The 17,310-nt window shown below is 47.5% G+C and overlaps 1 protein-coding gene across 4 annotated transcripts in view; it reads right to left on the bottom strand.

The window, feature by feature from the left end:
* Window positions 1–17,310, bottom strand: part of SLC35F5 (solute carrier family 35 member F5) — a 681,969-nt gene that overhangs the window by 21,968 nt on the left and 642,691 nt on the right. For all 4 annotated transcript variants that reach the window (XR_015308472.1, XM_086957058.1, XM_086957057.1 and 1 more), the window contains one exon: window positions 11,013–11,104. Coding sequence is in view for 3 of the 4 variants with exons in the window: in XM_086957058.1 (XP_086813184.1) it covers window positions 11,026–11,104 (79 nt within the window). In the remaining variant the exon portion in view is untranslated. The remainder of the gene's footprint in view (window positions 1–11,012; window positions 11,105–17,310) is intronic.

The raw sequence follows: 17,310 nt of genomic DNA, 5'->3' as shown, positions 1-17,310 counted from the left end.
TTTACATATTTTTCTGTTCTGAACTATGGCATGGTGACTACCGCGTAATGGCATGGTGACTACCGCGCAATGCGTACACATTCCACTGTACGCTTGGGCATGCGCAATTGAACAGCGCAAGTCAGAGCCGCCACTCTATCGCGCATGCGCCGTGAGATTTGGCAACGGGCATGCGTTAGCAGGATAGCGGCCCGTTCTTCCTACGAGACGGTAGCCGTCAATAATTAACAATTGACTGCTCGAATTGGGTCATTATCCAATCAATCACGCTATAAAAGCGCACTAATGTAGTTTCCGGTACCTCCACTTCCTCTCGGACGCAGGAGAGGGGTACCGACGGTTAGGTAGGTCGCTGGCGTTTGTTTCCGAAGGGGCACGTTGGTGTCTTCTTACATAGACTACGCCTTGGACAATCTTTGCCTCAATTTCTAATAATTGAAACTCAGGATGCTCAGCACTTTTTTAATTTTTATCTCAAGAGCATCTTTTACTTAAAAGATTTTGTCCATGAGTGAATCTCTAATTGTTAATGAAATCGATCATCTCATGCCATAAGCTAAGTCTAAGCCATGCATGCAGGGAGTGTTTTTGCCCCAACTGGGTTTTTTAACATAGAAAAGACAGAGCGAGTTTAGCTGGACATAGCAAATTTAATATTGACTATGGCCTTATTTTCCTTTTCTATACAACAGAGCGGGCCTCATTTTCCCGAGCGGTTGCCGGGTGAGGTGAGGTTATTTCTCACACAATGCTAGATGAGTACGAGATCAGAGAAACTATTATCTGAATAAAGATATATTATACTCGGAAGAATTATAGACTTCTGACTAACGAAGAAACATTTCTTCGTTACTTATGTGTTGTCTGTGCTGTCTTTTTTCATTTTGAGATGTTTGTATACAACTTTATTGTAGACCTTGTGCATTGTTTTCCTTCCTTTTAGGAAAGGATAAATAACTCAATCCCACCAGTTTACATTGGGGATCCAAGTTCCTGGTAGGAGAAATTGAATTTATATTGCACATTATCTTTATTTCTTACAATTTGTGTTTCACTTACACTTTTTGCAGTAGCTATTTAATCTGGGTCCTGAAGAAAGCCGGACAGTTTGTTCGATACGGCTGAAACATGTTGACCTCACTGCTTAGGGCCACAACATAGTCATACTTTCAGACTATTTGGCGTCATGTTAATTTTGACACTAGTACAATACCTATTAAACTCTATTTTTGTCCTAGTAGCCAATTTTATTATTCACTCACATTGTCACAGCACTGCACACCATCAACATCACCTGAATCACACTGTGGCTAGAGATTCTACCTCTGAAGTCCATCTCTGCGCCATCAACTGATGGGTTGGGCGAGGTGTGGATTTACGATCTGTACCCCACATGATGATATTCCGCCACAAGGGTGGTCTGATGGGAATTCTCAGCCTGGTGTTATTTCGTGTGGTTGTTATACAAACCCAATTTTGTCTTTAGTTCTCAGTACAGCACACATGTTCTTGACCGGACATCTCTTTTTCGTTGTTATTACATTTATGCTAGACATAGCTCTTCGTGGTTTCGGGCTTGGCACCCATTTCATGCAATGGGTGCAGTGAGTCTACTGCGCCCCCGGGCATTTGTTAGAGTTAATTGAATGTCCTCATCTTCTTTTGAGATAGCCCGGGGCACGAGGCAAGGGTGCCTAATCTTGCCTCTTTTATTTGCACTTTATATGGAACCCCTTACAAAGAAAATGTGCAATCACCCTAACATCCATGGCATCCAGTTTGGAGGAGATAGCCATATGATAAACCTTTACGCGAATCATGTCATCCTCTCCCTCGCTAAGCCCCTCACCTCGCTCCCCGCACTAGTAGAAAAACTTGAATCATTTGGATGGCTCTCGAGCTTCATGGTCAACCATGGCTAATCCCAGGTCCTTTATTTATCCCTACCGCAAGCTCAAGCAGAGGCCCTTAGGCAGTCCCTCCCTTTGCATTGGTCTAATGACCCTGCGCCCTATTTAGGCATCCTTCAGACCACCTCGATCCCAGGCATACAAGAACTAAACTACTCGTCACTGGTGACCCAGACGCGGAAGGTACTGGATGGGTGGACTAAACATAATTTATCCTGGTTCGGGCGCAATCCGGCGGTCAAAATGACAATTTTGCCAAGTATACTCTACCTCTTCCAGACACTCCCGCTGACACCGCCGCCTAAATCCCTGCGCAACATTCAGCTCGCTCTGAACACATTCATCTGGGGTAATAAGAAAGCACACCTATCTGTGGCACAATTGTCGCGTCCCAAAAGCGATGGAGGGGTAAAGCTGCCGATGGTCCTCAGATACCTCCAGGCTGCGCACCTATGCTACATGCTGGAGTGGAATCACCCACTTTCTGAGAAGCACTGGACCTTCATGGATCAGGCCGTAGCTGGGGTGAATGTCTGGAGTGAAATTTGGCTCTCCTGCCGCTCCCGTTCTTGGGGAATTTATCAATCTCCAGTCACGGTAGCAACAATGAAAGTTTGGGATGTGGTGGCACTGTCGAGGGGCCGGCCTGACGACCTTTCCCTCCCCAATGATGCTGTTGGTGGACAACCTGGATTTCCCCCCGGGATGTAAGACTGCCATTGCCCAACGCTGGAGGGAGGCTGGGTGTATGCGTTTAGGCCACCTGTTTGATCTTGAGGGCATTATCCCCTTTGAGCCGGTATGTCCTGACCTCACCCTACCAGGGACAGACAAGTTCTTCTACCTTCAGCTCCGACATTGGGCTACTTACCCGGCCCTCCTCCCACATCTCTTGTAAGATAACCCCCTTCGAAAAATGGATAGCGAACAAAACAGACGACAAGCACCTCATTTCAGAACTCTATGCTTTCCTTGACCCATGCGCGACTGGGAAGCGCTCCGGCGGACAGGCCAGATAGGAAGCAGAATTGGGTCCGGTCTTATAGACAAGGAGTGGGACAACATTCACTATGGGGCTCACCACACAGCATACAACACTGCGGCAACTGAATCTGCATTCAAAGTGGCATCCTACTGGTATCTCATGGTATCTCAAGCCGGCGAGGATACACAAATGGGACAAGAATTACACGGAGGAATGCTGGCGGGGCTGTGGCCTGAAGAGCTCCCTTTCACACCTTCTATGGCACTGCCCGAGGCTAGAGAGGTATTGGGACAGGTATTTAACGACATTGATGCTGCATTCGACACTGAGATCCCCCCGTTCCTGGCCTACACTTTGCTAGGGCTGTCAAATCCAATCACCTTTCCTCTACGGTCACTTAGAGGCAGGCAGATGGCATTAGCATTACTTGCAGGGCGTCCGGCGATCCTAATCCACTGGGGTACTGCTACGGTGCCGGACCACACAGCCTGGTTACATAGGCTTTGGATGATCCTAGACATGGAGCGACTAACAATGAGTCAAGATCACAAGAGCAAGAAATATGCTGAGCGCTGGGCTCCCTTTATAACACTGCTATTGAAGGACCTACGTGAGGTCACCTGCCCCAAACTCTTCCAAGTGCTACGACTCATACCCCTTTCTTCGGACTTAGCAACCCCTACATGAGGGAGTAGTAACGTTTGGGTGGAGTACAATGGGCTCTGCGAGACGTCGTACATCTTTTAGTGTACTTGGTACGGTTCCCCTCTCTTTCCCTTTTTTTTTATTACGGGGCGGGAGGGAGGGTTGGTTTTTCTTATCTACTGTTTGTTTATTATGGTGGGACAGCAAGCTCTAACCTGCACTGTTTGATGGTTATGTTCTCCCTGCCTGATATGCCTCACTTTGAGCATCGCCAGCCTACCGAATGTTGGACTGCACGCAGTAATCAGATACATATTTACATTGCATTGTCCTTTAGTTCAGGTGTAACAGCACCCTCCGACTAAATCAATAAAAAGATTTGTTCCATAAAGAATCTAGTAACAATAGGAGACTCGAACAAGGATGGCTGATCTGGCAGTCAAAGAAAAGCAGAGATAGCTGCACCTTTGAGGGTGCCCAGAGCAGAGCCCTGTTGGGACAAAGTAAGTATATACAAAGGGTCCTCAAAAGGGGCAGAAAGGGGATCCACAGCCTTTGCTGTGCACCATGCCACAAACTTGTTCCATCTACAGGAGGACTTCGATTTAGTGGTGGGACGCCTGGCTGCAAAGCTGACATTACAGACTTTGAGAGGAAGGTCGAAAGCTGTCAACTGTCACCGTTCAATCTCCACTCAAGGAGGTGGAGTCTGGACAGGTTCGGTTGGAGAACCGTCCCCTGCTTCTGCGACAGACGTCCTTCTTAAGGGGCAGTCGGATCGGAGGATTGATGGCCATGCTCACAAGCTCGGGGTACCAGACTGTTCATGCCCAGTCCAGAGCCACATAAATAACTTGGGCCCGTTGTGCTTGATCTTCTCGAGTACTCAGGCACAAGTGGTACAGGCGGAAAGGTATAAGGAGGCCGCAGTTCCACTTACGACGAAAAGCGTCGCCGAGCGAGTGCCACCTTGGAAACACAAACACGCAAAACTGCTGACATTGCGCATTCTAATCGGTGGTGAACAGATCTAACCAAGGCTCTCCCCACCGCTGAAAGAGATGATGCACCACCTCCAAATGAAGACACCATTCGTGATCGACCATGCACTGATGGCTGAGTTTGTCCACCCTGGCATTCAGAGAACCCGCCAGTTGTTGATCCACCAGGGTCATGCCCTGATGTTCCAGCCATGTCCAGAAGCGAAAAGCCTCCTGATAAAGGACCCACAACCCCACCCTGCCCGGTTAATTGCAGTACCACATGGCAGAGGTGTCGTCTGTGAACACCTGCACCACTTTCTGTTTGAGAGAGGGAAGGAATGCCTTCAGTGCCAGTCGGATCATCCAGAGCTCCACAAGGTGAGATGTAGCCCGGACTCCGCCAGAGACAAGATGCCTCTAATTCCCCCCTCTCCCAGATGCCCGCCCCATTCCAGAAGTGACACATCTGTCACCACCTATTAGATCTAGTTGTAGAAGGGAGACGGATCTGCTGCTGACCCAATCTTTGTTCGTTAACCACCACTGCAGTTGTTGAGCAGTTCCCTCTGAGATCTGAACGTAGTCTGAAAGATTCCCCATATGCTGCGCCCACTGGAACTTTCAGGTTCCACTGCAGAGCTGGCATATGCCATCTGGCATGATCCACTAGCAAGATGCAGGAGGCCATGAGGCCCAGCAGCCTCTGAGTCATTCTTACCGAAATCCGGGATAGAGGCTGAAACATTGGTATCATAGCCCGAATATCCCGTACTCGCTGCTCGGGAGGATAGGCCCGAAAAGGCACTGTGTCCAGACAGCTCTGATGAAAGGGAGCATCTGAGAGGGAGTCATGTGGGACTTCAGCATGTTTATAGTGAGCCCCAGTGAGTGCAGGAGGTCTGCTGTAGTCTGGATGTGGGAGATGACAGCCTAGGATGAGCCCGCCTTCAACAGCCAGTCGTCGAGATAGGGAAAGACTGAAACCCCTGATCTGCGCAGATGAGCTGCGACCACCACCATCACCTTTGTGAACACCCGAGGGGACCTGGTAAGGCCAAAGGTGAGACGGTGAACTCAAAATGCTTGTGGCCCACCGTAATCCGTAGATAGCATCTGTGGACTGGCAAGACGGGAATATGGAAATAAGCGTCCCTGAAGTCCAACGCCACCATCCAGTCTCCTGAAGAAGCCGTTCAGGGCCCTGAGGTCTAGAATTGGACAAGGGAGTTCGCTTAGACCAAAAACTCACTTTGAGAGATCACGTCTGCATGACCATCGGAGCCTGCTTTCATGCTTTCAGTATGTTTAGAAGAGTATTTCCTTTCCTTCCCTTCCCTTCCCTTCCCTTGTCTGCTAGAAAAACCTTAATACAGGCGCTAATTCTTAGTCGCCTGGACTATTGTAACGCGCTCTTAATTTCAGCTACTGACAAGGACATTAATAGGTATCAGGTAGTTCAGAATTTGGCTGCTCGCCTCGTAGCAGATGCTCCATGTAGGACAGCCTCTCTCCCTTTGTTTGAGAAGCTACATTGGCTGCCCATACGTAAGAGGATCCATTTCAAAATCTGTTGTATGGCCTTTAAAGCTGTCTGCAAACTAGGTCCTAGCTACCTGAACGATAAATTTCTAAACTATGTGCCCAGAAGATCGCTTCGATCTGGAGATAAAGCCCTAATAAAGGTTCCACGTATTAGAAAATCACGACAAGGAGGCAAGGCCTTTTCCCATCCTGGCCCTCGGCTTTGGAACAGACTCCCCATTTGCTTGCGACAGTGCCCTGACTTTCTGACTTTCAGAAGACAATTGAAAACTCTGCTCTTCCGATCTGTCTGACGGAGTGCCATGGAGTCTTTAACGCGGAGATACCCTTATGGGGTGATTCATGTGCCCTATACATTTTAAATTCAAATTCAACCAAGACCTCCCTCTTGTGCAGGGACCCTCGCTATAGCTCTCTTGGATAAGAGAGCTGAGACTTCATGGTGGAGAAGTGCAAAATGATCCTTCAATATGCGGTCGAAAGATGGTGGTATGGATGGAGGTGTAGTCTCGAAGGGGAGGGAGTAGCCCCTTCGGATAATTTGCATAACCCACCTGTACGACGTGATGGATTGCCAGTGGAGGAGGTGATGGCAAATCCTGCCTCCAACTGACCGTTGATGGGCCTGAAACGTCGGACTAGGAAGGTTTGGAGGCTGCGGCGGGGGAGGGAGGGTTGAATGGCATGCCAGCTGGCTCCCAGACCCGTGAGGTTGCTGGGTCCCACGTCCACTGCCATGCAGAGGCTGGCCAGCTTTTGTGAACTGGAGGCTAGACTGGCTGTAGCTCTAGAATGTTTAAAGCACTCCAGTGCCGAGTCAGCCTTGTCGCCAAAAAGATGACGACCATCAAACCGCATGTCAATCAAGCTTGATTGGAAATCCCCCGAAATGCAAGATGTCCTCAACCAGGCATAGCGCTTAAGGGCTACAGACGTGGCAATCAGTGCCCAGTGAGGCGGCGGCATCCAGTACACATCGAATGTCGAATTTGGCTGTGTCTCTCCCATCCGCCAATGCCTGGGAGAGAACGGCCCGGGCCTTCTTTGGGCACTGAGGCAGCACCTGCGCGACCGTATCCCAGATGGTATGGGAGAAGTGGCCCAAGACCACAGACCACAGTGCCAAGCTGGAGGAAGAGAACATAACGCTTCCCAAGATGGTCCAACTTCTTGGATTCCCTATCTGGAGGGACAGAAGGGAATGCGCCTTTAGAAGAAGTGGCTTGGACCACCAAGCTCACAGGGGAAGGGTGCTGGGTCACCCCAGGCAGGGCGGTGGGCAATTGTCCTCTCCACAAGAGCCACTGTGCGGGGCTTGGACCAAGTGCCCAGGAGGACACTCCTGGGCACTAGTAAACCCCTATTGAATGGCAATAGGGGTTTAGAAGAGGAAGCCGCAGGCTGAAGCACCTCTGTCAGGAAGTTAGTCCGGACTGACAATGAAGGGAGCTCAAGGCCCAAGACCTTGACAGCCCTTCTCACCACCACAGCATAGGACGCTCCCTCCTCCGTAGCCACGGTGGGGGAGAAAGCAAACCAGTATCTGGAGAGAAGTCCAGACCACTGGCATCACCCAGGTCCTCTCGCCAGTACGGTTCTTCTAGCTGGTCAGTTAAAGGGTCAAGCAACCCCGCCCAGTCCTCATCACCACCCTCTGGTCGGTAAGGAGCACTAGGGATGAACAAGGGAACAAAAGTACCCTCCAGCGTCAGTACCGACATCGGTCTGGCTCCGGGATGGGGTTGGCTTCCGGGGCACGGTCGATGCCGGTAGCGTTGTCATTGGAGAAGGTCGAGTAAGATCGACTGGGGTCGATCCAAATCCAGGCCTGGATCCGCGGGGCCAGAGCGGCGGGCATCAAAGGCCCAGGACCACGGACCTGCTCCGCGGTGCCTGAACAAGTCGGGCTGCCCAAAAAACAAGGTGTAATGCCTCATAAAATTTTCAAAGTTAGCCAGGGGACTCTCTGGACCCTGGAAAGGGTGGAAGGCTCGGAGTCGTCCCTCGAACAGGCACCAGAGACGGAGTCTTCGAGCGACAATGCTTCGAGTCTCACATCGTGTTAGCTGACCGACAGGGAGAAGGTGAAGAGCGCTTGTGCTTTTTCGCCTTCTTCTTTTGTTTGAACTGAAGACCTCGACGACTTAGAGTGCGACGAGGAGTAGAGGCTCTGCGAATGGTCTCAAGACCTTCCTCTCGAGCAAGGCCGGGAATCACACAGAGCTGAACGCCGGGCCTCCAACAACTTTCGGGACTGTTCCTGCAAAGTCTTCAGGTGCTTGGCCTGGCAGTCAAGCATGACTCTGGTCGTGGTCACACTCCAGACACCACAAGCACACGAGGTGCGGGTCCACCATCAACATTATTTTGTGGCATGAGCTGCAAGGCTTGCAACCAGTCCGTCGTTGGGACATCTCTTGCGCACAAGGAATCGAAGACTCGAAAAGATGCCGACAAAAATCACAAAAAAGCTAGCCAAAAAACAAATAAGGGGTAGCTCTATCCGCATCTGCGCTAGACTGGTGCGGAAAAAGGAAGAACCGACATCAGCCCGCAGGGGCGGCATCTAAGTAAGCACTGTGACGTCATCCCGGCGACCACGACGCAGACGATGGATGGGGAGTCGACCAACGCCACCTACTGACGTGCAGGGGTACTGCTAAAAAAAATTCTCTGGCTTCAGACTGATGCCTGGGGGAAATTCTTAGGTAAGGAATCTACAACTAACTAACTCTTTCAGATTAATGTCTTGCTTTTGAGCTCTGTGAACAATCAAAGAATCAGGACAGATAGGATCTTGAATTTAGAGAGGATCCTGAGATGTTGTTTTATATTTGTATCAGGGCCATCCGAATCCAAGACAAGAGCAATTCAGCTGCCCCCGTCTCCCACCTATAGCACAATGGAGCAAGTAACACTTCCCCCTGCTGGCTCCCAGTCAACGTTGTCACCTGCCACTCTCCCAAACCCCTTCCAGAAGCCTCCACTGGTCCCATTTTCCACCTCAGAGGAACTTACAGAAAAGGGAATAGCATGCTGAAATGGACCTGGGAAAAAATCTACCTTACCATTCTCCATAGCGTGAGGATTAACTTTTAACAGGTGAAATTAGATGCAGAGACACCGACCAAAATCATTAATTCTGGACACCTGCTAGGTCTTCACCTAAATCAGTCCAACTTGTAATCAGGACCTAGGTGTTCTGCACCATGTCTTTACAGGACTTTCAACAATTTAAGTGTTTGAAGATGGGGAAAATACTGTTCTCTCATATTATAGTTGGATAGCATTTAAATGAGGAAATCCTATGCTTGTTCTACAGGCATAGCAATTCCATGCTGTCAAGCTGCCTATTGAACTACAGCAGCATAGTCTGCAGTTTTTTGGAACTGATACTTTAAATGTTCCTTATTATCTGATTGCATTCATAATTTGTTCCATGCTGCTTCGGAACATGGGACAAAGTCTTCACATGGTTGTCCCTCGTCCTCCTCTTAACATGATGAATACAGTACTGTGTCCTGTGGTGCAAGAACATAAAGGGGCAGGAGCAGGTCGGTCTGGCTCGGGAGGGGGGGGGGGTGTCACTGTATGTTTAGGAATGTGATATTAGCATAACTCGGTTGAAATATACTCCTCAAATGTTATTTGCCATTTGGTCCCAGTCTTACTAGAAGTTGGTAAACGTTGTGATGAGGGACTGGCCAAATGGTCTGAGTCTGTGGGCTTAAAGACATCCTTCTGTGGTCCTCTTTCAGGTCTATATACATGTTTGCGTCTTGAGTCCTAACTACCTGATGTGTTCAGGAATGACAGTGTCAAGGGATCTTAAATGTCTTCCTTGGACTATTTTTGGGGTTCAAAATATTTTTGGTGTTGAAACTCAGTGACACCTAATGAGGGTGTGATGTAGGGCACAGGCTGCTGAGGCAGATGCTCAGTTACTTTTCAGGGCCAACCCTTCCCAAATTTCAAGGTAGGCTTTAGGTCACCTCACGTGACCACACTCTAAATTTCAAGTGACTCTACTGAGTCTCGCTAGAGTATAGAGAGCATTCTGAGCAACCCACACTTATAGGTGTTGCTCATCGTGTAACTCGAGGTAAAGACTAATCATATGAAGTCCACCAATTGTTTTAATTCACTTGCATAACGAAACTGGGAGACTGCTTGGGTTGCCCAGACCTCATTGCACCACAAATGCTTTCTGGGGTCATTTATGCTGCTGAGATAGATTCCGGTGGCAGATTGGTTCAAAGACATTGGCAATTTCAACTAATTGTAATAATGCTGCATGGTTGGAGTCATTCTGATTGGCTTCCGGCATCCATCAGATTGACCTAATTCATGAAACGCCTGAGAATTTTGCGGGACAGTTATTTTAAGCCGGCTCAAATACATTACTGTATGCAGTTTTCTCACTTCTTTTGCCCTAATAGGAGGTTGTGGATTCACAAACAATTGTGGATTCACACAGGAATTTACATTTGAATACCACTGACAAAAATGCCCGGCTTAATATATTTTATGCAGCTTTAACATTTCCGGTACTGTCCATAAAATGTGATTAGCGCATGTGTATAAGTGCATGGAAAAGTAAGCAGGACACAGTCTTTAAAAGTGATTAATGGTCACTCACAAAATGAACTGAGCGGCAATCAGCTAAAAAGCTTTTTGTTCTAGTTGTATGTTTTGAAGTCATTCTTGGATGTAGGTCATCTATTGAGTGGAGAACTGAAACCAGTAAATGTGTCTGTGTCTATCAGAGGCAAGGCTAGAGAAAGTGGATTTCAATAAGCAATTACAGTAAATAAAATTAGACTATTCATTACCACATAAAGAATATGTTAACAGAAATATTTAAACATGTTATTGTTCACAAATAATTAAGAACATATTTTTTCACAAGCATAATTGAAAATGAGAAATGATAAACAAGTAACCTACCCACATCCTATCATCAGCCACTGGTTCCATTCTCCTGAGAAACACTGTGCATTGGAATGAGACTTTCACACTGCTCACTGTCTTCTGGCATTCTTTAGATAAGAACATTTTCAAAATTATATATTAAAAGAGAAATTTGAATGGAACGGACTGCAGAGGAGATTGTTTAAGAACAGTATTGCATACAGGCAATTTAGAGATTCTGGTGATCAAACAGATGCAGCAGTGTCCTTTCAGAAAGTGTAAAATTCAAAGATCGAAACATATAAAAACTATCCCTAGACATCAACCCGCAATCATCATGTAAGGGGAATAATTAAAAAAAAAATATGTTACTTACCTGCGACTCTAAAGCACCGGTATGTTTTCATAGATGACCATACTTCTAATTAATAGGGTTACGCTGAAGGGCACTGTGCTCTCCGCTATAGAGGAAAAGCTACAGTTTAGGAAGCTTTAAACAAATGGTAAGTTCTCCTCAGGTTATGGTTTCAATGATCCAGGAGACCGCAAAACTCCCTGTAACCCTCCTCCCATGCCCAACATTAAAAAAAAAATTGTGGTGCCAATGCCTCTTCTTGGAACATCATCAAAAAATATATATGTAAATAGCCTTCGCAGGGCATTATGGGGCGCTCTTTGAAGAATCAGTGAATAATAAATAAGCGGCTGCGGTCACTCATTTACTCTCTTTTTGATAACATTTTTTTAAACAACTCTGGGTGTGCCCGTCCCACCTGGAAACCAATTTTTTTTTGTAGAGGTCTGTGGGAGCCCCACAACCCCCTGCAATGTTTTAGGTCACACAGGACCAGCCATTTGGTTTTATTAACCTATGGCATCCCATTCCAATATTCTCATTAAGGATTGCAGGGAGAGCCCCAGATCCAACCGCTCCTGCAGGAGCGGCTTAACTCTTTTTTTTTTTTAGTAAGTGGGGTGCCCTGGTGTTCACCTTCGGGACCCTACGGCTGGTCACTCGTCGGGGCTAGTGGAAGGGAGCCCATGGCCCCCATAGCTCCGCCAGCTCCCCGGTCTGCACCCAGGGTATTTTTTGGCAAGGCAAGGTCATATATTACGTCACTCATGACATGCCCTATGACATAGTTTATAACTTCCCTGAGGACATCTCAATTGACATAATTGATGACATAATCCAAGCTTCTTTTCTACGCATTATCCTACAAACTAATATGGCTTAAGAGGCCTGAAATAAGTACAAAATAGCTCAAAATAATATGAAGCATCATTAATGTCATCATGGATACAATTCCCTTAATTGTAGCAAGAATGTGTTATGTGCAAAATTGACCCTATACCATACACTTCATGGGTAGCCTAGTTCACATTAACAATCAACCACAAATATATGGGAAGCCCTCATTGCACACGGTGTTCAATATGTATACAACTGTTCAGAGAAAGCAAAGTTCCTCAAGGTACTCAACGTCTAATACGGGCAGCTTTTATATATTTCAAACCCCTCACATTCACCGAACCTACATTGAGAAATGAAGTTGATAGGAGTAGAAACGTGGGTACTAATTCAGAAGTAAGGAATCTGCGGCTAGATGTCTGTATCAGAAGAACAAGTTACTTACCTTCAGTAATGCCTTATCTGGTAGAGACCATATCTAGCAGCAGATTCCTTGTCAATCCGCCCGCTCTGTGAACTGATTTATTTCTCTCTTTCATATCCAGCTTGATAATGAGATATTTCCCCGGATTGATATTGGGATACTCCTTCTTGCAGATGCGTCTGTATTGACAGAGAGAGATACAGAGATATCTCTTTATTGGCACACTGTTTCCTTAGCCTGTTTATGTAATTGGCTCTGCGTTTTTGACACAGAATGCATCACTGAAGAGACTGACGGCAGCAATTTGGGAAGGGGCATATATGGACTCAGTCAACTCTACATCTCGTGGCCGACATCACTACGAAGTTGCATGACTCCCTCTACCCACACCCAGAGGTACTGCTGAAAATACTTTCCGGATCCAGTCTGGCGCCTGGTGAGAATTCAAAGGTAAGGAATTGTGGCTAGATCCTGTCTCTATATACAAACCACAATATCCACGGGTCTATTCATACAAACGCACTAAATGTCTGTGTGTGTGAGCCACATAGGATCTAAAGAAACCGCAACCTATACACCTCTTAACAGGCTACAAGGAATTATCTTTAAAAAGGACGGATTCCCATCACTCACCATTGGTGGCATGCTTCATCATCTGGGTCTCCTCCTAGTAATTTGCTGTTGTCACTGAGGGTTGCAACCCTTTCGGAAGGACAGGGTAGATCATGGATGTTTTTATGATGTTTGGATTGTAGCGATAAAACACGCTATGATAGATCCTATGGATGGGAGCAATTGGTTCGTGTCGGGGTGATGAGTGCAGTGCAAAGTAGTGAAAAAAGTGAGTAAAAATTGAACAGTGAGAGAAAAACACTTTAATTGGTATCTCTCAAAGCTCAGGCTTAAAAACAGTTTAATTACAGTTTTCAACAAATAACTGTCTGTGAATAGAAACCAAGGGTCAACATGTTTCATCCAAAGAGGAATTATTCATCCTCAGCCTTCTTCAGGACAACAACGATATTGCTACTGCATTAGTGAAAAACAAATATAAATAAGAAAAGGTTGGAACAAATACAACCTATTCACCTGTATTCAGGGATATACAAGCCCTCTGCAAGTGACGGATTACTGTTAGCATCCGTATTGCACGAAGAAAAGACCTCACCTCACCTGGCAATGGCTCAGAAAAAGGAGGCACCGCTCTGTCCGTCTGTACCTCTGGCAGTTCGTTAAGTCGTATGGGGAGGTCCTGTCTCGACCAGATAAAGCATTACCGAAGGTAAGTAACTTGTTCTTCTGACACAGACATCCAGCCACAGATTCCTTACATCTGAATTAGATAACAAAGCAAAAACATCCCCGGAGGATGGCCTGCAAACTGATTAAATCAAAATCCCTGATTCGAACCAGCCGATGTCTAGCTGGAGCATAAGAAGACAGAAGAGACCGGCTACTCTGAGGCAGGAAGAAAAGCTCTGCAGCACAAGAACTGTGGTAGGAACCACGCGTTACAAAAGCAGAAGAACAAAAATTTACAATGCAATAGGGCTCGCACTGTTGAAAGTTAGAACAATTGGTGTTAAGCTACTTAAGAAATAGAAGCTGTACTTTCAGAAGCGTTGCCAGTTAAAATAATAGTTGACCTGCCCCATTTTATAATGTTGCTCCTGCTTCATGCTGGGCCACACTTTTATTTTGTTATAGAACTGCAAACAGCAACAGTGCGCCTGCGCCTGGGGCCTAAATACAGCCCAGTAGGGGGCGTCAGTCGGCTCCGCGTGATGTCACGCCACAAGTGATGTCTATGTCACTTTTATAAGCGCCACATCGGTGCGCTGACGGCAGTTACTTTTCACGACATTCCACGCCAGGAGCGCAGAGCCATAAAGTGCACTGAAGGTGGTGTGCACAGAACAATTAGGGCCCTGAAAGGGATCAGCCCTTACCCTGAAAACCTGTCCACAGAGTGGGGAGAGAGAGTAGAAGCGCTTTGGTAAGGAATATCTGGCTAGATTATGTCTCTACCAGATAAGGAGTTGCGGAAGGTAAGTAACTTGTCTATCTGCTAGAGACATCTAGCTGCAGATTCCTTACCCTAGAATAGAAACCCCAGGAATACCATCCCCGGGGAAGGGACTGTGGACAGGTTTAGACAAAAAAGTTCTGAAGGACAGAGCGGCAAAAAAAGCCGTCCCTGCGGACTTGACTGTCCAGGCAGTAGTGCTTAGTGAATGTGTGCTGTGATGCCCACGTTGCTGTCAGACAAATGTCAAAGACTAGAACCCCATGTTGCAACGCTGTGTTTGCAGCCTGAGCACTGGTGGAACGAGGTCAGAGCGTTGCAAATTTTGATGCAGAGGACGACCCATCGAGAGAGTCTCCTTTTGCACCGCACAGCCTTTCTTTGAAGTGTTGGTCATCCACCCAGAACTCTTTAGTATGGTCAAGGAGAATGACCACGCTCTTTTTGGGTTCAGGCTGTGAAGTTGCTCCTCCTTTTTAGAAGGGTGTGGAGGAGCATAGAAAGTGGGCAAGGTTAACAGAAATATTTGCCCCACATGGAATGATGTTACTACTTTCAGTAAGAAAGAGGCCCTAGTACTAAGCACCAACCGATAAGGGAAGATGGTCAGGTAAGGAGGCATGGATGACAAGGCCTGCAATTCGGTCACCCTCCTAGCAGAAGTTATTGCCACCAAAAAGGCTGTTTTGATGATAAGCAGGCAGAGGGGGCAGTTCTGCAGAGGTTCGAATGGAGCACACATGAGTAAGGTGAGAACCAAATTAAGCTCCCACTGAGGCATGATGAATGGGGCAGGTGGGAACATATTTTCAAGCCCTTTAAGACATCTATTTACAGTAGAGGATTTAAATAAGGACGGTTGGTGTGGCAGCCCCAAGAAGGCAAATAGGGCTGAAAGAACCTTTCTGTACAATATTTTACAAATAAATTTTTGCCACCGGCAGGCATACACGGTCTTAGTTCAGGGACGCCCGGCTGCCAAAATAACATTGCAGACTTTGGGTGGAAGGTGGATTGCTATCAACTGCCGCTGCTCAATATCCACACAAGAAGGGGTAGAGTTGACAGGCTCGGATGGAAGAGCTACCCCTGGTGCTGTGACAGAAGATCCTCCTGATGGGGCAGCCTGATCGGCGGGTCAATGCTCAGTTGGAGAAGCTCGGGATACGATACTCTCTTTCCCAGTCCAGAGCCACAAGAATGGCTTGGGCCCGGTCACTCCTGATCTTCTTGAGCACTCTGGACAGGAGTGGTATTGACGGAAAAGTGTACTTGACTCCACTTAAGATGAAAGTTGTTGCCTTGCAGTGCTGCCTTGGAAACCCCAGCACACAAAACTGACAATGTGCGTTCTCGGCGGAGGAGAACAGATCTAGCCAAGACTCTCCTCACTTCTGAAAGAGACCTTGCGCCACCTCCGGATGGAGACGCTATACGTGATCCGCTAGGCATCGATGGCTGAGTTTGTCCGCCCTGGCGTTCAGGGAACCTGCCAGGTATTGAAACACAAGGGAAATGCCCTGCTGTTCCAGCTATGTCCGGAGGCGCAAGGCCTCCTGAGAAAGGGTCCACAACCCCACCCTTACCTGTTTGTTGCAGTACCACATGGCGGTGGCGTTGTCCGTGAACACTTTTACCAGCTTTCCCTTGAAGGAAGGAAGCAAACTTTCAAAGCCATGCAAATCGCTCTGAGCTCCAGAAAGTTGATGTGGAGTCCAGATTCCGTCGGAGACCAGAGTCTCCACTTCTACCAGATGTCCGCCCCATCCCAGGAGTGACGCATCTGTCACTACTGTTTAATCTGGTTGGGGAGGGGAGAGGGAACTGCCTCTGACCCAATCGCAGTTGGTCAGCCACCACTGTAGGTCCTGTGCAGTTCTCTCCGAGATCTGGGCCATATCGGAGAGATTACCCTGATGTTACGCCCACTGAACCTTCAGGTCCCACTAAAAAGCCTGCATATGTCATCTGGCATGTGTCACTAGCAGGATGTAGGAGGCTATGAGGCCCAGCATCCTCAGTCAGTCTCTTGGAAATCCAGGATAGAGGCAGAAACATCAGTACCATAGCCTGAATATCCTGGACTCGCCGCTCAGGAGGACAGGTCCGAAACTGCACTGTTTCTAGAACAGCTCTGATAAAAGGGAGCATCTGAGAGGGAGTCAGGTGTGGCTTCTGCATGTTGATAGTGAACCCCAGAGAAAGTAGGAGTTTAACAATAGTCTGGCGGTGGGAAACAACAGCCTGGGGCGAGCCCGCCTTCAACAGCCAGTTGCCGAGATAGGGGAAGACTATCACCCCTGATGTGCCTAGATGAGCCGCGACCACTGCCATCACCTTGTTTAACACCCGTAGGGCTGGTAAGGCCAATGGAGAGCACTGTGAACTGAAAGTGTTCATGGCCTATTGTGAACGGCAGCTAACACAGATGAGCAGGTAGGACAGGAATGTAAAAATAGGCATTCTGCAAGTCCAACGCTACCTTTCAGGGTCTAGGGCAGACAAGATCTGATCCAGAATGAGCATTTTGAACTTTTCCTTTTTGAGGAAGTAGTTGAGGGCTCATAGATCTAGGATAGGATGAAGCTCCTTGTTGCTTACGTGACCAGATAGCAACCTTAGCCTACTTCTGGCGCTGGAACCCTCTCTATGGCTCCCTTGGCCAAGAGAGCCCTGACTTTCTCCTGAAACA

The sequence above is a fragment of the Lissotriton vulgaris genome, chromosome 2_1 (assembly GCF_964263255.1).
Source record: "Lissotriton vulgaris chromosome 2_1, aLisVul1.2, whole genome shotgun sequence".
Lineage (NCBI taxonomy): Eukaryota > Metazoa > Chordata > Amphibia > Caudata > Salamandridae > Lissotriton > Lissotriton vulgaris.
Note: the sequence above shows the minus strand (reverse complement) of the source record. Positions and strands in the feature narration are given on the sequence as shown.